Consider the following 23,508-nt stretch of genomic DNA (forward strand, 5'->3'; position numbering starts at 1 on the left):
GCTGAGATCTGAGGATCACAGTTCAAAGCCAGCCCAGGTAGGAAACTCTGTAAGACTCTTACCTCCAATAAACCAATAGAAAACCGGAAATGGTGCTATGGCTCATGTGGTAGAGTGCTTACCTTGAGCTGAAGAGAAAGCTCCCAGGCCCAGAGTTCAAGCCCCACAGCAGACAAAAATAAATAAATAAAAAATTTGAAGTGATAAATTTAATGTAGTCAGTTTCAGAACCAAGGTCTAACAGTACAGTATAATCAGTGGGTTCAGATGAAGACACAGGAGACCTAGCTTCTGGTCCCATCTCTACCTCTGATCCTGCTGTCACATGCCAGGCCAGTGGCCTTGTGGCTTTGTTTTTTTCTTTTAATTTTTTGATATTATAAAGGTGGTGTACAAAGGGGATTACTGTTACGTAAGTCAGGTAGAGTACATTTCTTGTAGAACCACATCACCCCTTCTCTCACTCTCTCCTAGTTTTTCCTTCCCATTGGATTTGTATTGCAACGATCAGATTTGGAGAACTAAGCCCAGAAGCTGACCTCAGGGAGGATAATTGGGGCTTGTTTTTATCAAGTTGGAGCCACCAGAAAACTGAAAGGGGAACTGTGGTTTCTGCCTTCTGAGAAGGTAGAGAATTAACCTAGCCATGTTCTCAGCTTACAGGAGACATATGAAGCCAAACGAAACGAATTCCTAGGGGAGCTCCAGAAGAAAGAAGAAGAAATGAGGCAGATGTTTGTTCAGAGAGTCAAGGAAAAAGAAGCAGAGCTCAAAGAGGCAGAGAAAGAGGTAAATGTGAACCTGTGGCCTGGCAGAAAGGAAAGGGAGTTTGCGTGTGTGATATAGAAGAGGATTCAGCCTCAAGAGCAGCCAAGGTGGCCATCCCTGCAGCCACTGGGCAGGAATGGGGTGCAGCTTGTCTGGCAAAGAGACTCAAGACTTTGCCTGCCAGGGCTGACTTTGAACTGTGATCCTCAGATCTCAGCCTCCTGAGTAGCTAGGATTACCAGTGTGAGCCACCAGTGCCTAGCTTTTGTTTATTTCTAAGAGACAAGTGTATCAGAAAAACAACCTGATGGGCTGGGAAGGTGGCTCAGTGGTAGAGCGCTTGCCTTGCATGCATGAGGCCCTGAGTTCGATTCCTCAGCACCACATAAGCAAAAAGAAAAAAGCCGGAAGAGGCGCTGTGGCTCAAGTGGTAGAGTGCTAGCCTTGAGCTGAAGAGCCCAGGCCCAGACTTCAGGCCCCATGAAACAAACACCTGAGTTTCTTCTATGGGCTCCATAGCTTCATAATGATTACATTATAAAGCTAGGTGCACTTAATATTCATTTTCAATTGTTAATTACATTTATTAGCATCAAGTAGTTGTACAGGGGCTTTCATTTTGATTGTCCTTTTATTCATACAGTGTACCTTGATCAAACCCTTCCATCACTCTACCTCATCTGCAGTCCCACTGCCCAAACCTGTCTCAGCAAGCTTTGTTGTTCCATTTCACCCATGTACATGAAATATTTTGACCATATTCACCCTCCTTAACCCTTTAATGTTCCCCCTTATTAGTACTCACACTCCAGATAGGCCCTGCCTTTTTGTTTTTAAGTATATTACGTTAATTGTCCAAATGGGTTTCACTGTGGCACATCACATGTGCATAGACTATTTTGTTTTTGGCGGGGGGGTGGGGTGGTGGGGGTCAGTCGTGGGGCTTGAACTCTGGGCCTGGGCGCTGTCCCTCAGCTCGTCAGCTCAAGGCTAGCGCTCTACCACTTGAGCCACAGCTCACTTCCAGTTTTCTGGTGGTTAATTGGAGATATGAATCTCACAGACTTGGCTGCCCAGGCTGGCTGTGAACCATGATCCTCAGATCTCAGCCTCCTGAGTAGCTAGGATTACAGGCATGAACCACTGGTACCCACCTGCTATGGAGATTCTTTTAGAGAATACACTGATCCTTGATGACTTGAGGGGTAGAGATTTTGACATGAGATAATATAGCTACCCACAGTATGGTGCCTTTTTGGTGCCATCCTGGCAATCCCTGGCAGAAATATCTCTTGAGGTCCCAGGGGCCTGCAGGGTTACAGCCGTACCAATCCCCACCCACCCTGGGCTCCACTCGGCTAGGGAGACTGCTCAGAGGAGACTCTAATTTCCATATGCATCCACGACAGCTCCATGAGAAATTTGACCGTCTGAAGAAACTGCACCAGGATGAGAAGAAGAAGCTGGAAGATAAGAAGAAGTCCCTGGATGATGAAGTGAATGCTTTCAAACAGAGAAAGACTGCAGCTGAGCTACTTCAGACCCAGGGTTCCCAGGCTGGGGGCTCACAGACTCTGAAAAGAGACAAAGAGAAGAAGAAGTAAGTATTAGGTGCTTCTGGGGGTGGTGGCTTCTTCCTCCTTCTCTTCCCCTTAAGGAAAGACTTGTGAGGTGAGATGCTTGAGGGCTGGTGACCAGGTATGAGCGATGGGCTGTTGTTCCATGAATGTAGATGGCTACAACTAATCTTCTGAGTGCCTGTGACATCGTTGCATTCTTGAGAGTTTGGGGAGCTGAGAATAAGGGAGGGATGTAGTTTTAAGAGGCCCCGTCCTTCTGTTTGCATCACTTATGCAAACTCAAAGCAGATGGTTGAGAGGGGGGGGGAAAAAGAAAGAAAGGAGGAGGGAAGCCAAGGGAACATGGAAAACCTAGATGCAGAGAAGAAGCAATGAGAAGTGTAGATATAGAAGAGGAACAAAAAGTTGTGGAAGAGTGAGCCACTGAGCATTTCTCATCTCACAGGTTAGACCTGATGTGGCTTACAGGCGGCCTTCCTACTGGTTCTACCATCTAAGGTGCCTCACTTCTCTATGCCTATATGTCAACTCTATCCCTGCCTCTGTTCTCACTAGTGACAGACATCTGAATTGAGCTGTTGCAGTTGAAGGCTGCAGCCCTGCTCTCATTGCCAACTCTCCTGATTGGCTGCTTCGGGGTACTGAGAACTTTGTGGGGAGCTTTTGGATGCCAGTGTTCTTCGTGTGTCTCCTCCCCGCATCCTCAAGTTGAGGGCGTGATTTTAAACCAAATCTGTCTGTCTTGCTAAGGCTTTTGCTTACTCAATGAGTCAATAGGCCTGGCCCTCCTTGGGTCTCTGCTTGTTGAAGTTCCCCATTCTTCTCAGAGCCAGAGAAGAACAGTGTTTTCTGGAGAGACCTAGGTAGTCTCAAGGAATCATCAAACGGCACCCTTGCGCTCTACAACTCCAGAAGCTCCCACATAGAGTTTTAGCAATGTCCTTCCTAAAGGGTTCTTAGGATCCAAAGATGGCTGTGGTTGTTCCTTTTTAGTTTTAGCCACTTGTTCCTACATTCAACTTTTGAATACTTGCTGTAAGAAGCAACATCTCCCTTTCCTGAACCTAGTGTGTCATGTGGGAATAATACCCATGCCTTTGTACAGTTGTGAACTATTTTGTATTTGGATTTACAAGCTAGCTATTCACATGTAGTTTGGAAATTTTCACTAAGTGGTCCATAGATTTTTTTTGTGTAGGGGGGGAAGGGGGCGTGTATGTGTGTGTGCTGGTCTTGGGATTTGAACTCAGGACATAGGCACTCTCCTTGAATTTCTTTTGCTCAAAGCTAGTGCTGTGCCATTTGAGCCACAGTTCCACTTTTGGCCTTTTTGATAGTTTAGTGAAGATAGGCGTCTCACAGACTTTCGTACCCTGGCTGGCTTTGAACCGAGATCCTCAGCTCTCAGCCTCCTGAGTAGCTAGGATTATGGATGTGAGCCATCGGCAGGTTCAGAGATTTTTTTTTTTTACTGGTCCTGGGTCTTGAACTCAGGGCTTGGGCATTGTCCCTAAGCCTCTCTGTGCTCAAGGCTAGCGTTCTACTACTTGAGCCACACAGCACCACTTCCAACTTTTTTCTGTTTATGTGGTACTGAGGAATCAAATCCAGAGTTTCATGCATGCTGAGCAAGCACACTACCAGTAAGCCACATTCCCAGCCACAGAGATTTTTTTAAATCACTGAAACTTAAAACTTTATGCCAAAATTCACTAATTAATTTTTTTTGTATTATCTGATAACATTCCATTAGTCAGAAGTAAGTCTCTTGGGACACACTATATGTTAGTTTACATGTGTTGGTATATTCATTGTACCAGCAGGAATAGATTCCTTTTTTAAAAAATAAGTTTTTTATTGTAAAAATACTACATTGCTTCTTTTATTTATGGATTTTTGTTGTTGTTGTGGGGCTTGAACACAGGGTATGATTGTTGTCCTTGAGCTCTTATGCTCAAGGCTAGTACTCTACCACATTGAGCCATGGCTCCACTTCTAGTTTTCTAGTGGTTAACTGGACTCTTGTAAGTCTTATGGACTTTTCTGCCTAAGCTGGCCTTGAACCTTCTTTCTCATCAGCCTTCTGAGTGGCTAGGATTACAAGCATGAGCCACTGGCGTCTGGCTTGTTTATGTATTTTTGTTTTTTACTCACTGCAGTGCTGAGGGTGATGGGACCCAGGGCTTTGTGCACGCTAGGCAGTCATCACCACTGAGCCCCCGATTCCTTTTTTCCTCCCTCTTTCTTTCCTTCTCTTTCTTTCCTTCTTTCTTTCTTTCTTTCTTTCCTTCTTTCTTTCTTTCTTTCTTTCTTTCCTTCTTTCTTTCTTTCTTTCTTTCTTTCTTTCTTCCTTTCTTTCTTTCTTCCTTTCTTTCTTTCTATCTTCCTTCCTTCCTCCCTCTCTTTATTTCCTTCCTTCCTTCCTTCTTCTTTCCTTTTTTCTTTTTTCCTCCTTCCTTCTTTCTTTCCTTCTTTCTTTTTCTTCCTTCTTTCCTCCTTCCTTCCTTCTTTCTTCTTTCCTTCCTTCTTTCCTTCCTCCTTCCTTCCTTCTTTCCTCCCTCCCTCAGGTCCTGTCCTCTCTCTCTTTCTCGCTCTCCTCTTTCTTTCCTTTCCTTTCCTTCCTTCCTTCCTTCCTTCCTTCCTTCCTTCCTTCCTTCCTTCCTTTTCTTTCTTTCTTTCTTTCTTTCTTTCTTTCTTTCTTTCTTTCTTTCTTTCTTTCTTTCTTTCTTTCTTTCTTTCTTTCTTTCTTTCCTTCCATCCAGTACTAGGGCTTGAACTCACAGCTTGGGTGCTGTCCCTGAGCTTTGTTGCTCAAGGGTAGCACTCTGCTACTTGAGCTACAACTCTACTTCTGCCCTTTGGGTGGTTAATTGAAGATAAAAGTCTCAGGGATTTTTCTTGCCTAGGCTGGGGGCTGGCTTCAACTATCTTCACATCTCAGCCTCCTGAGGAGCTAGGATTACAGGTATAAAGCCACCAGTGCCTGGCTAGATTTGTTTGTTTGTTTTTTGCCAGTCCTGGGGCTTGAACTCAGGGCCTAGGCTCTGTACCTGAGCTTCTTTTGCTCAAGGCTAGCGCCCTACCACTAGAGCCACAGTGCCACTTCTGGCTTTTTCTGTTTATGTGGTATTGACGAATCAAGCCCAAGGCTTCATGCATGCTAGGCAAGTACTCTATCACTTAAGCCACATTCCCAGCCCTAGATTCTGATTATTTATTTAGGTATTTATTTATTTTTGTCAGTCATGGGGCTTGAACTCTGGGCCTGGGCTCTGTCCCTGCACTCTTCAACTCAAGGCGAGTACTCTACCACTTGAGCCACAGCACTAATTCTGGTTTTCTGGTGGTTAATTGGGAATAAGGGTCTCACGGACTTTCCTGCCCAAGCTGGCTTTGAACTGCGGTCCTCAGATTTCAGCCTCCTGAGTAGCTAGGATTACAGGCATGAGCCACCAGCACCCAGCTAGCTTCTGATTTTTAAGATGAGGAAAATTAAAATTTATCTTTCAGTTCTAACCTGCTGCCTTCTTAGTCCCATAGCTTTGGTTAACTCACTCTGCAGGTTCATAGCCTGCTTGTAGGACTCAAGAGATTACATGGTTCATTCAGACCGCACCACACCACGCCATAAATATTCCCTGTTCAAGATGTTCAATGAAAGCTTCCTCTCAGATCAGGTTTTCCACTTGTGGCTCCAAATTCACTCATTTCCTTCCACAGCAGACCGAAGACTCCACGTAAGAGAAAGACATCTTTCAATAGTCTTCAGACATATTTTGTATGGGCAACAGTGCCCTTTTCCAGTTCCAAGATGCCCTTGCTAGAATGTACCATCTCCTCTTAGCAATAAAGGCCTGCCACAATAGCTTTCCTCTTTCATCCTTCTAGATGTGTCAGAGGCTCCAGGTGTAGGCTCCTCCTCCAATTCCATGAATAATTAGTTAACTTCTAGAGCATCCAATTCAACTTATGCTCCTCTGCTCTCAAAGTGATGCTGCTGGTGGTGGGATTTGGCGGGTAAAAATGGTGATAGTAGCATTTCTTTTTTAAGAGGGATGGTGGTTGGATCTAATCAAGTCTGCATTTCCTTCAGCTGCCCTTAAGGAGACTCAGAAAGAGCAGCAGAGTTTTCAAGGGTCTCTACTAATTTACCTTTTCTTCCCTCCCGACTCCTAATCTCTCTTGACCCCTAACTCTTCATTATTTATTTGAACTCATAGTCTTTCATTTCTCCTAATGTTCACTCCATCTTCATCAGTTCTTACTGTTTTACAGTTAACTCTGCTGTTTGCTGCATGCTGCATGAGACCCAAGGTCCTGGTAAGCTTTATTAACTTGAAATAGAACTAGCAGTGGCTTCTAGAGGATTATCTCCCCAACATCTGCCCCTTCCCACACACATGTAATGATAAAATAAGGCTGCTTCCTTAGATTAGGTGATTTCTTCTTGTAACTTGGAATATGAAGAAGTAGGGCTGGGAATGTAGCTCAGTGGTAGAGTGCTTACCTTGCATGCATGAGTGCCCGGGTTTGATTCCTCAGCACCACAGAAACAGAAAAAGCTGGAAGTGGCGCTGTGGCTCAAATGGTAGAGCGCTAGCCTTGAGCTGAAGAGCTGAGGGACAGCGCCCAGGCCCAGAGTAAAAGAAAGAAAAGAAGTAGCCTGGTGTGGCTTCAGGTGTGTACGATAGAATTGTGGTCTTTTTTGATGGAACAGCTGGGTAGCATAGTTGGGTCCAGGTGAGCAATATTTGAGGTTTGAACTTAGGATTATTTTTTGTTGTTTGTTTTTTCCTTAAGGAGTCATGAACTACATTGTAAAACGTAGTTTTTCCAGAAGTTATTTTAGGAATCATAGGTAATAAAGTCATTACTTTTCAGAATAAAAAGTGCCAGTGGAAGAAAGTTTGGGGTGCTAGGAATGTGGCTTAGTGGTAGAGTGCTTGCATGAAGCCCTGGGTTCGATTCCTCAGTACCACATAAACAGAAAAATCCAGAAGTTGCACTGTGGCTCAAGTGGTAGAGTGCTAGTCTTGAGCAAAAGAAGCTCAGGAACAGTGCCCAGGCTCTGAGTTCAAGACCCAGGACTGGCAAAAAAAATGAAAATAAAAAATGGGGTTCACAAGATTAGGGAAACTGCAGAGCCAGTGCGAGCATTGTTTCTCTATTTCACTCCTGTGACTGTCTTATCTGGGAGTTTTGAGTTCTCTTGATTTCCTTTGACTGTACATCATCCCCCAACCATAATTAAAGTAGAAGTAAACTAAGTAAAGAGACTTCATATGCTATAGATAAATTTTTACCATTTTTGTGGGGGAGAGGATACTGGACCTGGGTCTTGACCTCAGGGTCTGGACAGTGCCCCTGAGGTTTTTCTATCCCCCCCCCCCATCTCTCTGTTTCTTTCTTTCTCTTTCTTTTCTTGTTTTTTTTTTTTTTTTTTTTTTTTTTTGTCGGTCGTGGGGCTTGAACTCTGGGCCTGGGCGCTGTCCCTCAGTTCTTCAGCTCAAGGCAAGCGCTCTACTACTTGAGCTACAGCGCCACTTCCGGTTTTCTGGTGGTTTATTGGAGATAGGAGTCTCACGGTCTTTCCTGCCCGGGCTGGCTTTGAACCGCGATCCTCACATCTCAGCCTCCTGAGTAGCTAGGATTACAGGCATGAGCCACCAGCACCCGGTTCTTTCTTTTTTCTTCTTTCTTTTTGAGGCTAGTGCTCAACCTCTTAAGCTGTCACTCCACTTCTGGCTTTTTGGTGCTTACTGGAAAGAAAAGTCTTACAGACTTTCCTGCCCAGGCTGGCTTCAAACCATAATCCTCAGATCTCACCCTCTTGAGTAGCTAGGATTACAGGTATAAGCCTCTAGTGCCTAGCTTAGAGAAGTCCTTCTATTAAATCCTACAAGTACAGCAGCTTCACGAAAACCTGCTGAGGAGCTGAGCAGGTGACTTTGGGTAGAAAGGATTCCTGAGGGCTAGGGTTCTTGTCTACAATAGATAAAGCAGTGACTCTTGAGGCTGGGAAGGTGGCTCAGTGGTAGAGTGCTTGCCTTGCATGCCTGAGGCCCTGGGTTCGATTCCTCAGCACCACATAAGCAAAGAGAAAAAAGCAGGAGGTGGCGCTGTGGCTCAAGTGGTAGAGCGCTAGTCTTGAGCTGAAGAGCTGAGGGACAGCGATCAGGCCCCACGACCGGACCCCCCCACCCCACCCCCCAAAAAAAAGCAGTGACTCTTGTGAGTTTATCAGGAGGCTGAAAGCCATGATTAGCCACCTTCCATCTAATCTGCTGTTCCTAGGAAGAGAGTATGCATATTTTATTTTATTTTTTGCTGGTCGTGGGGCCTGAGCTCTGGGCCTGGGCGTTGTCCCTCAGCTCTTCAGCTCAAGGCTAGCGCTCTACCACTTGAGCCACAGCGCCACTTCTGGATTTTTCTGCTTATGTGGTGCTGAGGAATCGAACACTCTACCACTGAGCCACCTTCCCAGCCCAAGAGTATGCATATTTTAATTTAACATAATTAGGCTTATTTATTCTTCTCAAAAGTTTACCATGGAAGCTAGGTGCTGGTGGTTCATGTCTATAATCCCTGTTAGGAGGCTGAGGTTTGGGGATCACAGTTCAAAGCCTTCCTGGAGAGAAAAGTCTGTGTGAGATTCTTATCTCTAATTAACCACACAAAAAAAGCTGAAAGTAGAGCTGGGGCTCAGGTGGTAGAGTGCTAGCCTTGAGCGCCAAAGCTCAGCGACAACTCCCAGGTCCTGAGTTCAAGCCCTAGGACTGTAACACGAAAAACAATTAAAAATAACTAAAATGGCCAGAGATGCCCTTTATTTCCTAAATGCCCTTTTAACTTTTGTTCTTTTAGGGGAATATTAAGTATTGAGAAGGAATGAAAACATGCTAAGAAGAACAATTCGAACAATTCAATGATTTCCTGGCTGATTTAAAGGCTAGTGCACTGTAATTAAGCAGCAGCTCTTCATTTAGGAAGAATGTAAAGTCTTAATTATCTCTCCACTGCAGTGGGCCACTGCCGAGCAAAGTGTCTGTGATAGAGTATGGGATCTAGCCAAGAGCCCAGAGTACAGAATTAATTAATTAATTAATGTCACTTGTGGATCTTGAACTCAGGGCATGGGCACTGTCCCTGAGCTTTTTTTTTTTTTTTTTTGCCCAAGGATAGCACTCTACCACTTTGAGCCACAGTTTCACTTCTGGTTTTCTGGTGGTTAATTGGAGATAAAGAATCTCATGGGGGGCTGGGAAGGTGGCTCAGTGGTAGAGCACTTGCCTTGCAAGCCTGAGACCCTGGGTTTGATTCCTCAGCACCATATAAGCAAAAAGAAAAAAGCCGGAAGTGGCACTGCAGCTCAAGTGGTAGAGCACTAGCCTTGAGCTGAAGAGCTGAGGGACAGTGGCCAGGCCCAGAGTTCAGGCCCCACGACCGGACCCCCCCCCCCCAAAAAAAAAAAAACAAAGAATCTCCTGGGGGGGCTGGGAAGGTGGCTCAGTGGTAGAGCACTTCCCTTGCATGCCTGAGGCCCTGGGTTCGATTCCTCAGCACCACATAAGCAAAAAGAAAAAAAAAGCTGGAAGTGATGCTTTGGCTCAAGTGGTAGAGTGCTAGCCTTGAGCTGAATAGCTGAAGGACCGCACCCAGGCCCAGATTTCAGGCCCCACAACCGGACCCCCGCCCCCCAAAAAAGAATCTCATGGATTTTTCTTCTAAACTGGCTTACAACTATGATCCTCAGATCTCAGCCTCCTAAGTAGCTAGGATTACAGGTGTGTGCTACCAGCACATGGCTCAGTTTCTCTCATTTTCATTGAGGAAAGCAGGAAATATAACTCTTATTGAGTTGGAATTTGGCTCATTCATGTCATTGTACTTGGCTAGCCATGATTTCCCTGAAAAATCATTGTTAGTGATCATTCTTAAAATGAATTCTGGAAAAAATATTTTACAAGAGGCTATTGCTATTGCTAAACAGCTAGAACATCCAACCCCAAGTAGATTGGTTTTTCCTGGCAAACTTCTCCCCTGTAGACCACCAAAAAACATTTCTGAGCCAAATAGTCAGGGAAGGCCTTGCTGGCTCAGTACCTGAAAGCAACAAGGGTAACATTCTTCTCCCCTCAGCCCTCACTTGTAAGTGCCCTGCAGAGGCCCTCCAGAATGCAGGCCGAGTGAGACTTGCTGTTTCACCTTAACTTTTGTGTTATTTAGGCATTCCTATTCATAGTAGTGCCTAACTCATAATTAGGAGAGAAAGTTTCTTTTTTTGGGTCAGTCATAGGGCTTGAACTAGGGACCTAGACACTCCCTGAGTGCTTTTGCTCAAGGCTAGTGCTCTATCAGTTTGAGCCACAGCGCCACCTCCAGTTTTCTGGCAGTTAAATGGAGATAAAAATCTTGACTTTTCAGAAGGGCTGGCTTTGAACCCAGAGCCTCAGATCCGTCTCCTGAGTAGCTAGGATCACAGGCAGGAGCCACTGGCGCCTGCCCGGCTGACAATGGATTTTTTTAATTGTTATTATTCTTTCCCTAGAACATAGACAAAGAACAAAATAAGAAGCAAGCATACATGTAACATTTGCTTATTTTTTTGTTTGTGTGGTGCTGAGGAATTGAACCCAGGGCCTCTGCCTGCTAGGCAAACACTCTACCACTGAGCCACCTTCCCAGCCCCATCATTCATGTAATATTTATTACTTAAATTTTTTTTTTTACCTTTCACAATATTTTTCTGTGTGATATCTAACTTTACCACATTTCTGAGAGGTAAAGAAGGAAGGAAGAATTTGAGGGAGTCAGCCAAGGACCACTCAGTGTGTTAGTGCCTGCTAATTCCTGGTATAAATTGCCATTTACCTTAGGGTGTGTGTGTGTGTGTGTGTGTGTGTGTGTGTGTGTGTGTGTGTGTGTGTGTGTGTGTGTGTGTGTGTGTGTGTGTGTGTGTGTGTGTGTGTGTGTGTGTGTGTGTGTGTGTGTGTGTGTGTGTGTGTGTGTGTGTGTGTGTGCCATTTACCTTAGGGTGTGTGTGTGTGTGTGTGTGTGTGTGTGCGTGCGTGCGTGCGTGCGTGCGTGTCCGTGTGTGTGTGTGTGTGTGTGTCCGTCCAGAGTGGGTATTTATATAATCAAAGTGTTTTTTTTTAAATTTTGAGGAAGTCCGTGTGTGTGTGTGTGTGTGTGTGTGTGTGTGTGTGTGTGTGTGTGTGTGTGTGTGTGTGTGTGTGTGTGTGTGTGTGTGTGTGTGTGTCCAGAGTGGGTATTTATATAATCAAAGTGTTTTTTTTTTTAAATTTTGAGGAAGTCCCTGCACAGTTTCATATGCACATACTTTAAATATATTCTACAAATATCTAGTAATCTTGATTTTTTTTTTTTTTTGGCAGTCCTGGGGCTTGAACTCAAGGCCTAGGCACTGTCCCTGAGCTTCTTTTGCTCAGCACTCTACCACTTGAGCCACCACTCCCTTTCTAGCTTTATCTATTTATGTGGCACTGAGGAATCGAACCCAGGGCTTCATGCATGCTAGGCAAGCACTCTACCACTAAGCCATATTCCCAAACTTTTTTTCTTAGGGTTACTGTAGGATCATGAGAAGATTCTCATGAAATAACTCAGACCCTAGGTGTGACCCTTTCTTTGTGACCCCAGGGAAGGCAGTTAACTCCTTTGTATATCAATCGGATGGGGTCACCTAGATCAATACTAATTGTCCTATTGCTGTCGTAGGGATGAAGTTCAAATGGGAAATTGGTCAAAGTACTATGGGAACAGAACCAATAGGGCACTGCCATAGTTCAGGTTTTCAAGTAACTGTGGGCTATACCCATCTCCAGCCTCTTGACTAAGGACTATGTATTTAGCTGACTTGGCCAGCTCTGAGGAATACCTTACCTGCAACTTCAGTTCTTCTGTTTTTCCTAAAGGACAAGGAAACACACTGGCCATGAGCCTGGTGTAGCATCCAGTGCCCTTAGGATACTTGCTAAATAGATTCTTGTATAAGGTTTCGTAGAGGTATTGGTAGGGAATTAGTCAGAACTTAGTACTTAAGAAAAAAAGAGTTTAAAAAGTCTTTAGGTGGGCCAGGTACTGGTGGCTCATGCCTATAATCCTAGTTCTCAGGAGGCTGAGATTTGAGGATCACAGTTCAAAGCCAGCCTGGGCAGGAAACTTTGTGAGACTCTATCTGCCAGAAACTACCAAAAAAAAGAAAGAAAAAGAAAAGAAAAAAAGCTGGAAATGGAGCTGTGGCTCAAGTGGTAGAGCATTAGCCTTGAGCAAAAGAAGCTTGGGGACAGTGCTTAGTCCCTTAGTTCAAACCTCAAGATCAGCACACACAGAGAAAATATTTTTGTAATTCTCAAGATTTATGTGATTCTCAATCATTATTTCGTTTTTGGGTTTTTGTTTTGTTTTGTTTTTGTTTTTTGTTTTGGTCCAACTCTGGGCCTAGTTGCTGTCCCTTAGCTCTTCAGCTCAAGGCTTGTGCTCTACCACTTGAACCACAGCACCATTTCTCGTTTTCTGGTAGTTTATTGAGTTTATAAGAGTCTCACAGACTTTCCTGCCCAGGCTGGCTTTGAACCCTGATCCTCTGATCTCAGCCTCCTTCGTAGCTAGGATTATAGGCATGAGCCACTAGTTCCCGGCCATTATTTTGCTTTCTAATGCCACTACTGCTGCCATTCAGGGCTGTGTGTGCATGTATGAGAGAGAAAGCATGTTTGTAGGAGCCAATAAAGCCATCTAACAGCCATATTCTAATTTATTCATTAGTCATCATGACTTAATTTTCTTCTGACTTTTTTGGTACATTAATCCATTCATTCATTAACCCAACTTCTCTTTTCATTTTCAGTTTGGGCTTCCTGTAGAAGCGCCCTTTCCTGCACAACAGAGCTGGTCCTCCCTTTTCTAACTCCTCCTCTAATATGTCAGACAACCCATGCCTTCCCTTCTCTTCCTGCAAAAGTTGATAGATTCCCTGAGAGTCAGAGGATGGTGCCTGCCCTCTGATCAAGAAGTTAACAGACTTTGTAGCTGCATCCTGCATCCCAGTCCCCCACCCCTACCCCACTTCTCCAGCTGTCCACACACTCCCTTACTCTTCCCCCCACATCCTTATCCTTGCATCCTTGCCAGACTGTAACACATTCAGGAGGCCCATCTGCTACTTCTTAACCACCAGCCTCCCCATTCCAACTCTCATCGCTGCTGCCTCCCTGATGTATTTCTATCCACCGTGAGTGGGTAGATACCAGGCAGCTTCCACATGTTCCAGCTGTCCCCCTTAGTTTCCTTGTGACCCAGTTAGGGTCTTCCCTGTCCCTTCCCCCTGTCTTCAGAAATCACTGTCCTTTCTCAGGCTCCAAATGGGAGATTCTGGAATGCCTTTTCCTCTGGCCTCCTAGCCCAGCCCTTTTCTGTTCTCAGTCATTCACAGTAACTGCACTGAAGCCACATTGAAAGTCCACCACAAGTTTATTTACAGTGACCAAGCCCTTTTCCATAAAAACACAATTGCTTGAGCAAATAGCATAAATCTCCTCCCACCCCAATCTCTGGCTACCCCACAGATGCAGAAGGGAATAAACTTGAATGCTATTACCAGCCTAGAGTCTTGAGTTGACAGATTTACAGAATTCTGAGAGCTTCTTGGTCATTTCCCAGGGGGCTTTTTGCCATCCCAATAAAATGTGATCAATAGCAGAAATCATAGTCCCAGCATCATATAAAAGTGGCGAGCTGACTGGGAAAAGAATGAAGTGCTTGGGGGTTTGCTTGGATGAATTTTCTGGTCTTATTTGGGGAATGGGATGATAATTTTAAAATGCGTTTTGCACGTGTTACCTGTAAGAAGAGACGAAATTATCCACCCAGAAGAATAGAGGTATTGTGTTGGGAAGATCCTTAACTTTGTGTTTTGATGTTTTCAAACTATTCCAGCCCTAATTTTGACCATGAATACCACTTGATAGTGACTGTGGGAACCCCTTTGAAGTAGTAAGGTCTCCATTCTTAGGGCCATGAGAAGTACAGGCCTTTGCTGTTTGGCCAGTGAGAGAATGAAAGAGCTGGAGGCCAGCTACCAATGCTGTGGCTAATATGCCGTCTTTCTGCCCTTCCTTTGCAGTAACCTATGGCTGTGTACTGAATAGTATGCCCCGCTACAGCTGGACTGGACTCCACTTAGCCTTTTAAATGAAGGTTCTTATTTTAACTGACAGCTTTCCTTTGGGGTGCCAGACAGCTGAGCCCCCCATTCCCTCCCCTAATCCCTGCTGTATACTTCAAGCCCCACTGCTTCTTTTTGAGTTCTACAACTTGCTCCTTCTGTCTTCCAATCCCACTGGCACCATGACCACCTTATTTTTCTTTTCTTTTTCTTTTTTCCTTTTGTGATCACTTCCTTTATAAAAAAAAAATCACAGTGGTACCAAGTTTCTAGACCTTGTTGAAGTATTGCAAGACAATACTAAGAAGCAACACACGCACACATTACTCTTGTTGGCAAACAAGCAAGCCAGTTTTAGCCAGGTGCTGGTGGCTAACGCCTGTAATCCTAGCTACTCAGGAGACTGAGATCTGAAGATTGCAGTTTGAAGCCAGCCCAGACAGTAAACCTATGAGACTCTTAACCTCCAAGTAACCACAAAATGCCAGAAGTAGAGTTGTGGCTCAAGTGATAGAGCACTGGCCTTGAGCAAAAGAAGTTCAGAGACAACACCCAAGCCCTGAGTTTCAAGCCCCATGACAGGCACAAAAAATACCTTTAAATTCCCAATCCATTCCACCAAAGACAAGCTTGTTTATTTTTGATGGTGATGGTGATGGAACCCTGGGCCTTTTACCCATGCCAGGCACTCACTCTACCAATGAGCTCCAACCTTAACCCTCATGTTTTGAGACCATGTCTCTGTGTAGCCAGGCACAGCCTCCCCAGTGCTTAGATTATGGGTATAGAACCACCTCACCTGGCCAGAAACAAGGTCTTTTAACACAGTCAGGGTTAGAGGTCTCTTGAAGGTTCTTACCCTATATAAAACACCCAGAGATGGGGCAGGTGGGGATGGGCAAAGGAAAGTTTCCAGGGCAGCTTCTTAAGTAAGTTGCTGCCACCCACCCTTCTGTCTTTGGGACAAGACATCTGTTATTCTGGGGTCAGCCTTCCTGCATATCTAGAAATAGTGAATATAGGGTTAACAGGTGCTCAGGATGATCTTGTAATCGGAAGTTTGGTAAATAAAAATCTAACCTGTGAGTGTATATGAGGCCATTACAGCACTGGTGGCTCATGCCTGTAATACTAGTTAGGAGGCCAAGATCTGAGGCTCACAGTTCAAAGCCAACCTGGACAACAAAGTCCCTGAGACTCTAATCTTCAATTATCCACCAAAAATTAAAAAAGCTGGAAGTAGTGCTGTGACTCAAATGGTAGAGTGTTCTCCTTGAGCAAAAAATAGCTCAAGGACAGTGCTCAGGCCCAGAATTCAAGCCCCAGGACCGGGGCTGCAGGGGGTGGGGGGATGCTTATATCACTGCGTAGCTCTTCCTCACTGTAGACAGAAAAGGCTTTTTTAATTAATACAATTGTTACTATTTTTATTCTGTTTACTTGCGATGAAATGAAACCAGTCATTAGAAATGACGTGTGCTATTATCTTCCAAGACTAGGATGAAATGGATACACGCACGCACACACACACACATGCACACACTTCATTTCCCTTAAGCCAAAAAAAAAGTCTGCTTTCCCCAGCTGCATTTCGGATCAGTTTTTTTTTTATTTTTGTTTTAATCATTTGGCATTCAAATGTGGCTGTAATATGTGCTTATTTTTAATTAAACCAAGAAGCTTTAAACCAATGTGTAGTGTTCTGGAAACCTCTGTAGATTTTCCCTATGGTGCCAGCCCACGGACTCTGTTCCTAACCTGTCTTCTCAGAGTAGACTCTGTGCTACCTCATGCTGCAAGTTGCCTTTCCCTTGTCTCACTTTGGATGTCCTTTTTTCTGTGGCTAATTTCCTGTTTTCTTTCTCTTTCTCTCTCCCTCTCCAGCTTTTTTTAATCTTGTCTTCAGCAGCTGCACTAAATCTAAAGGAGAAGACTGCCATGATAGAAGAGTTAGGGTTCCATATGGTCTCAAACCAGAAATCAACCAGTTATCTCTCCTCCCCCAACTGCACACATATACACTCACACCACATGCAACAAGGGTTCATGTATCCCCGTGTCCTGGCAAGAAGCTCTCTTCTGATTTACATGGTATTTTCAGTGGAAGTGTCTTGTTCTAAACTAACAAGGCAGGAAAAGAATCACCAGAGTTGGAAAATGGATCAGATGGTAACCTCAGAGAGAAAACTGCAATACCACTCACTCGAGTGTAAGTGATTGGGGCAGGAGACCTCCGCTGTGGGAGTGGATGTGCTCCTTGTAAGGTTTTGAGTGTGAAGTTTTTCTTTTGAAACAATTCTTTAGTTCAGAGGGCTGACTGTTGCCAGCCACTATTAAACACTTCTGAAATAGGCAACAGAAAAAATTGTGTCTTCAACATTCATAGCCCTCCTTCAGACCCTAGCAAGGGAGAAAATAATGGGGTCTACTCTCTTAACCATTCAGGTGGAAAGAGACATTGATAGAGACACTGGGATTGAGGTTAAAGAACAAAATGACTCCATTCGAATTTCCAAGGCCATGTGGAATTTTGGGGAGAAGTTTCTGGTTCAGCTTTGGGATCTGGAGAGAGAGCTTTCATGTTGATCAATCTACCTTGAATTCATTGGCTAAACTTGCATCAAAATACCATGTGAGTGTGTTCATTCCAATATGTCCCGACCAACATCAATACCATTCTGCTGTTCAGTGTCTCTTGAGAGAGCCTCTTTGCATGTTTTCCAGAACCTGTGTTTGTTTTTCCTGTCTTCTCTGTTCTTTTTGCTCAAAGGTGTGACCAGTCATTGGCCCTTTGAGGCTTTGATTTTCCAAGAAAAACATCCCAGAACCAGCACTGTTTAGCTTAATACCTTTCTAATGTCCATGTTAATTTTCAATAAAATTCAAAGAAATGCTAATGGCTCTGTGATCTGATTTTGAATCAATAGACGATGTGCCTCACAACATCTCCCCTTCAGTAGGAATGGGTGGCTGCCTCCCAAATGGGTGGATTTGGGGGGCTCAGGGAAGCACCAGAGGCCACAAAATCATCTTCAGTGACTGCCATGCCCACTCCTTTCTTCCATTTGGCCTTGAAATCTCACTGGAGCAGAGTGAGTGTGAGCAGGAAGTCTTCTGCTTGCTTTATTAGCATGCATTAAATTAATCTGTTGGGCTAATTAACTTGTGGAATAATGGGTGAAGGAAGTGGTGAATAAGATTCCACAGGACAAGATTCAGGTTACATCTAATTCTAGAAGGAAAAGAACTCTTGTGTCCCTTCTGTCATTGAATCCTGCCATGTGACCATCACCCAGATTATCTTTGTCTGGAAAAGCATTATGTATATATCCAGTCATACTTCTGTATCCTGGGTATGCCAGCAGAGGAAGCCTACTTGTAGGTGTTAAAGTGGACAATAAGGAGAGATCAGTTTCTAGAATTGTGGTTGAGAGTAGGTGGGATTTCCTTTCCTCTGGTTTATTTATTTAATGTGCAGATGCTGAAGATTGGATGAATGTGCTGTTCACATTTTCAGAAGCCTGGTGGCCTCTGCAGGATACCGGAGGAAATGCTAGTAGCCTGCTTTTATGCAGTTTTCCCACTAGAGGGCAGCTGAGCAAAACCATAATCTCATGTGACGTCTCTGAGCAGAAGCAGACCCTGAGGTATGGAAAAATACAGACTCCAGCCAGGCAGGTTTGCTTGCTGTGTGCACAGAGGTAAGTTGTGTTATGAATGTTAGAGAAGGAGAATACCAGTGATTTCCTTGCAGAGTCATTGTGATGGCTTTCTGAGCTAATATAAATAAAATAATAAAAGAACCAAGCTTTATTTAAGATGAATTTTCTCTGTACCAGAACATACTCATTTTAAGGTCCTTTCTGGGTTGTTTTGTTTGTTTTTTGTTTTTGCCAGACCCGGGGCTTGAACTCAGAATCTGGGCACTGTCCCTGAGCCTCTCTGTGCTCAAGGCTAGTGTTCTACTACAGCGCCACTTCCGGCCTTTTCTTTGTATGTTGTACTGAAGAATTGAACCCAGGGCTTCATGCATGCTAGGCAAGCACTCTACCACTAAGCCTCATTTCCAGCCCACCTCTCAGGTTTTTTTAGTCTAAGCACTAAGAACATTTGGAACCAAATAGTTGTCCTGTGCATTATAGAATATTGAGTAGCATGCCTGGGCTCTACCCAGACCTCAGTAGCACACCCCTAGCCCTCACAATATGGCAGCAATGTTTCCAAAATATCCAGTTGTCCCCTGGAGCCTCAGTAAACGTTTTTCTATGAAGGACTAATGATAGTTAAGGCTTTGTAGGCCATATTCAACTGCAGCATGAAAACAGCCATACATAAAAGAATGGATATGGCTGTGCTCCAATAAAAAAAAATTGGAATTTCACCTTTTTTGGGGGTCAGTTATAGGGATTGAACTCATGTCCTAGGTGCTGTTCCTGAACTCTTATACACCAGGCTAGTAGTATACCACTTGGAGCCACAGAACCACTTCAGGTTTTTCTGGTGGTTAATTGGAGATAAGAGTCTCACAGTCTTACCTACCTGGGCTGGCTTCGAACCATGATCTTCAAATCTCAGCCTCCTGAGTAGCTAGGATTTCATGTGAGGCACCAGCACCTGGCTTGGAATTGCACATTTTTAACATTCTCAGCTGTACTTTTGATTATACTTATGTTTTTTATTAACCATTAAAAATGCAAAAATAGCTGGGCACCAGTGCCTCACGCCTGTAATCCTAGCTATTCAGGAGGCTGAGATCTGAGGATTGCCGTTCAAAGCCAGCCTGGGCAGGAAAGTCCGTGAGACTTATCTCCAATAAACCACTAGAAAACTGGAAGTGGCGCTGTGGCTCAAGCAGTAGAGTGCTCGCCTTGAGCTGAAGAGTGCAGGGACAGTGCCCAAGCTCAGAGTCCAAGTGCCATGACCGGCAAAAAATAGTGCAAAAATAGGCTGGGTACCTGTGGCTAATGCCTGTAATCCTAGCTACTCAGGAGGCTGAGATCTGAGGATCTCAATTCAAAGCCAGCCTGAGCAGGAAAGTCCATGAGACTTATCTCCAGTTAATCACAAGAAAACTGAAAGTGGTGCTGTGGCTCAAGTGGTAGAGTGCTTGCCTTGAGCTGAAGAGCTTAGGGTCAGTGCCCAAGCCCAGAGTGCAAGCCCCTGGACCAACAACAACAACAAAAAAACAAAAATAGGCTAATGCTAGTGCCTCAAGCCTGTAATCCTAGCTACTCAGGAAGCTGAGATCTGAGGGTCACAGTTCAAAGCCAGCCTGTGCAAGAAAGTCTTTGAGACTCTTATCTCCAATTAACTGAGTTGTGGCTCAAGTGAACAGAGCCCAGGTCCTGAGTTAAAAAAAAAAAACAAACCCAGAACTAGCCCATGTGCACACACACACAAATGCAAAAATACTCATCATAGAATATTTATCAAAATGAAAATAATTGTAAAATAGTCTGGGACTGGTGGCTCACATGGTAATCCTAGTTACTCAAGAGGCTGAGATTTGAGGTTCACAGTTTGAAGCCAGACTGTGCAGGAAAGTCCATGAGACTCTTCAATAAAACACCACAAAAAAAGCTGGAAGTGGAGTAGTGGGTGGCTCAAGTGGTAGAGTACTAGCCTTGAGGACAAAAGCTCTGGCCCTGAGTTCAAGCCCCAGGACCAGCACAAAAAATGCAAAAATATTCCTAAAGTAAAGGTCAATAAAAATTCAGGGCAGGAGGCCACTGGGTTTCACACTATGTTAGACAATCGCTCTACCACTGAGCTACAAGCTAGCTAGCACATAGCCTCTTAAATCAGTGCCAGTGTCTTTCACATTCTGATTCAGGAGTCTGGTTGCAATTGTTTTCAGTGCAGCTAAGAGGAAGAAATTCCTTTTTTCCCCAGATTGTTTTCTAGGGAACATAAGTTTTCATTACAGTCTTGTTTTGCTGAAGATCAGCAGCTTGAGCAAGGTCTTAGTCAATGTGTGCTATTATAACAAAATACCTGTAAATAACAGGTATTTATTTCTCAAGAATTCGGGAAGCTGGAAAGTTTGAAGTTAAGACACCAGCAGATTTGGTTATCTGGTAAAGGATGTTCTGTGCTTCCAAGATGGCTTCTTTTGCTGCAGTCTTTGGGAGAGTAGGAACACTGTTCTCACATGGTTGGTGGAGAGTGGAAGGGCAAACAGCAAAACACTGCATGAAACTTGAGGGCATTAATCCCATTCAGGAGAGAGTAGACTACTGTTAGTATAGTTTGTTTTTTTTTTGGGGGGGGAGGGGTTGTCAGTCGTAGGGCCTGAACTCTGGGCCTGGGCACTGTCCCGCAGGTCTTCAATTCAAGGCTAGCGCTCTACCACTTGAGCCACAGCACCACTTCCAGATTTTTCTGCTCATGTGGTGCTGAGGAATCGAACCCAGGGTGTTAGTGTAGTTCTAGAGGCAGCAAAGAGGCTCAGAGAAAGCCTCCTGACTCCAAAAACAAAAAGCAATTCCTGGGGCTGCTGGCCCCTTTTACACTGCTAATAATGATGTGTGGCCCACACAATATTTTTTTAAATTTTTATTGTTATTACGAAGGTGACATACAGAGGGGTTAGTTACATAGGTCAGGTAATGAGTACATACTTTTAAAATTGTTCATATAAAGGTGATGTACAAAGGAATTAGTTACATAAGTCAGAGAAAGTATATTTCTTTTTTTGACAGATTTTTTATTATTATCTTTAAGTAGTTGTACAAAGAAGTTCCCATTCTATAAAACAGTATATGAATACAACAATGTCACCCTTCCCTTGCTCTCCCAGTTTTTCCCTCCCATCCCCACTCACAGTCGTATAGTTCATTTTCAACAGTGTCTAGTACCATTGCTGCATTTGTTCACCCTTTGTCCCTTCATTTCTGTGCCCCTCTCCCCGCCCCTAGCCAGATAAAACAAAAAGGAAAGAAAACCAAAACAAAGAAAAAACACTTGTTTGGCATATGCATTATTAATCTCATAATAAAATCCCCTCCCTTCCCCAATAGTTTGAATCCTTTTTATTTTACATATTTTAAAATATTTTTTACAGGCAGTTGCTCGAAAACATGTAGACAGTATTTTTCCTCAATCTTGCTTTAGTTCCAGCAGATTTCTCAGGTCCTACACAGGGACCTGAGGGATTTCCTCCTTTCATCTCAATACCTCACCGAAGAAGACACCTCTCTGCAGGAAATAGAAGAGCCTTTTCCACCCTAGTGTCTAACCTACTACTCTCAATAAATAATAATAATTTTTTAAAAAACAAACAGGAAGAGGCTGGGATGTAGTTCAGTGGCAAAGTGCTTGCCTAGCAAGTGCAATGTCCTGGGTTCGATCCCCAGTACCAAAAAAGAAAATAAAAAATAAGTTTTAAGAAAGGAAGAGGGGCTGGGAAGTTGGCTCAGTGGTAGAGCGCTTGCCTTGCATGCATGAGGCCCTGGGTTCAATTCCTCAGCACCACATAAGAAAAAAGAAAAAAGCGGGAAGTGGCACTGTGGCTCAAGTGGTAGAGCGCTAGCCTTGAGCTGAAGAGCTGAGGGACAGTGCCCAGGCCCAGAGTTAAGGCCCCACAACCGGACCCCCCAAAAAAAAGAAGAAATGTTACTTCTGAATAGTCAGGTGCTGGATCAGAATTTAAGGAGGCTTTAACAGATTTGGACTTGAACAGACACCTCACCTGGTTTACTCTCATTTCACACATTATTTTTTTGTCCTACCATTAGTTGTTTTTTTTTGTTTTGTTTTGTTTTGTTTATCGGTTGTGGGGCTTGAACTCTGGGCTTGGGCACTGTCCGGTCCCTGAGCTCTTCAACTCAAGGCAAGCACTCTGCTGCTTGAGCCACAGCTCCACTTCCAGTTTTCGAGTGGTTTATCGGAGATAAAGAGTCTCAGGGACTTTCTTGCCCAGGCTGGCTTTGAACTGTGATCTCAGATCTCAGCCTCTTGAGTAGCTAGGATTACAGGTGTGAGCCACCAGCGCCCGGCCCATTAGTTGTTTTTATAGCAATCCCCAATAAATGCCAGCATTCCCATGGACTTACTGCTAGCCTGTACGGGATAATGGATCTCTAAGGTGTAGCTGGGCTCCTCAGGTTTTCTCTCAAATAAACCAGTGCTGGTGATGAACCATGTTTGTCTATTCTCCATGTCTTTTGACCGCAACAAACGTATCTTATAATTATCTCTTGTCTGGTGCAGGCCTGTCATCCTACTACTCAGGAGGCTGAGATCTGAGGATCACAGTTCAAAGTCAGCCTGGGCAGCAAAGTCCATGAGTCTCAATTAAGCACCCAAAAATCTGGAAGTGTAACTTTGGCTTAAGTGATAGAACGTTGGCCCTGAGCAAAAATGCTCAGGGACTGGCCATGCCTTGAGTTGAAGCCTCAAATTGGAAAAAAAAACCAAAACCAAAAACAAAAAAAAACTCTACCATTTAATGCCATCACAATGGTATGAAATTTCAACTCCTGAATTTTGAAAGGGGACTGAAATCAATTCAGCCTTGGCAGGCTGAAATCAATTCCATTATAAAAACAATAAAATCAGTTCATGATGTAAGCTCCAAGAAAATGTATTTCACTAGGCTGGAACAATTGAAAAAGTGTTCATTCATTCATTCATTCATATTAACAAAAATCTAGAGTAGCTGCAAGTGTTAGGTACAGGTGCTAATAGCCAAACAAGATGAGTTCCCTGCTATCCTCATAAAGAAAGTCAAGTTTTGTTTTTTTTTAAGCAAGGGAATGAGAAGGAAAGAGAAACAGCTTACACTAAGCAAAAGGAAAAAAAGCTACATATCACCCGATGTGGAAGAAATAGTTGTACTGTCACAGCTTACAGAACCAAACATTATAGGTCATGATAATGACAATTTGCCTTGTGAAGGTTAAAATGTGCTTGTAACTTTAAGTAGCACTACCCCACAATACTGTGAAATTTATGTAATCACTTAATCTCAAT

General features: G+C 43.9%; 1 protein-coding gene across 5 annotated transcripts in view; it reads left to right on the forward strand.

Annotated features, from left to right (window-relative positions):
* Positions 1-17,432, forward strand: part of Septin6 (septin 6) — an 85,660-nt gene extending 68,228 nt beyond the window's left edge. The window contains exons 8-11 of one of the 5 annotated variants that reach the window (XM_070039826.1): positions 657-789; positions 2,178-2,368; positions 6,624-6,668; positions 16,420-17,432. In XM_070039826.1, coding sequence (XP_069895927.1) covers positions 657-789; positions 2,178-2,368; positions 6,624-6,627 — 328 coding nt within the window. In that variant the 3' untranslated portion in view covers positions 6,628-6,668; positions 16,420-17,432. The other 4 variants (XM_070039825.1, XM_070039822.1, XM_070039824.1 and 1 more) reach the window with 4 other exon arrangements.
* The last annotated feature ends 6,076 nt before the right edge of the window (positions 17,433-23,508 follow it).

Source organism: Dipodomys merriami, unplaced genomic scaffold (genome assembly GCF_024711535.1).
Source record: "Dipodomys merriami isolate MVZ:Mamm:240054 unplaced genomic scaffold, mDipMer1.0.p SCAF_3, whole genome shotgun sequence".
In the NCBI taxonomy this organism is placed as follows: domain Eukaryota; kingdom Metazoa; phylum Chordata; class Mammalia; order Rodentia; family Heteromyidae; genus Dipodomys; species Dipodomys merriami.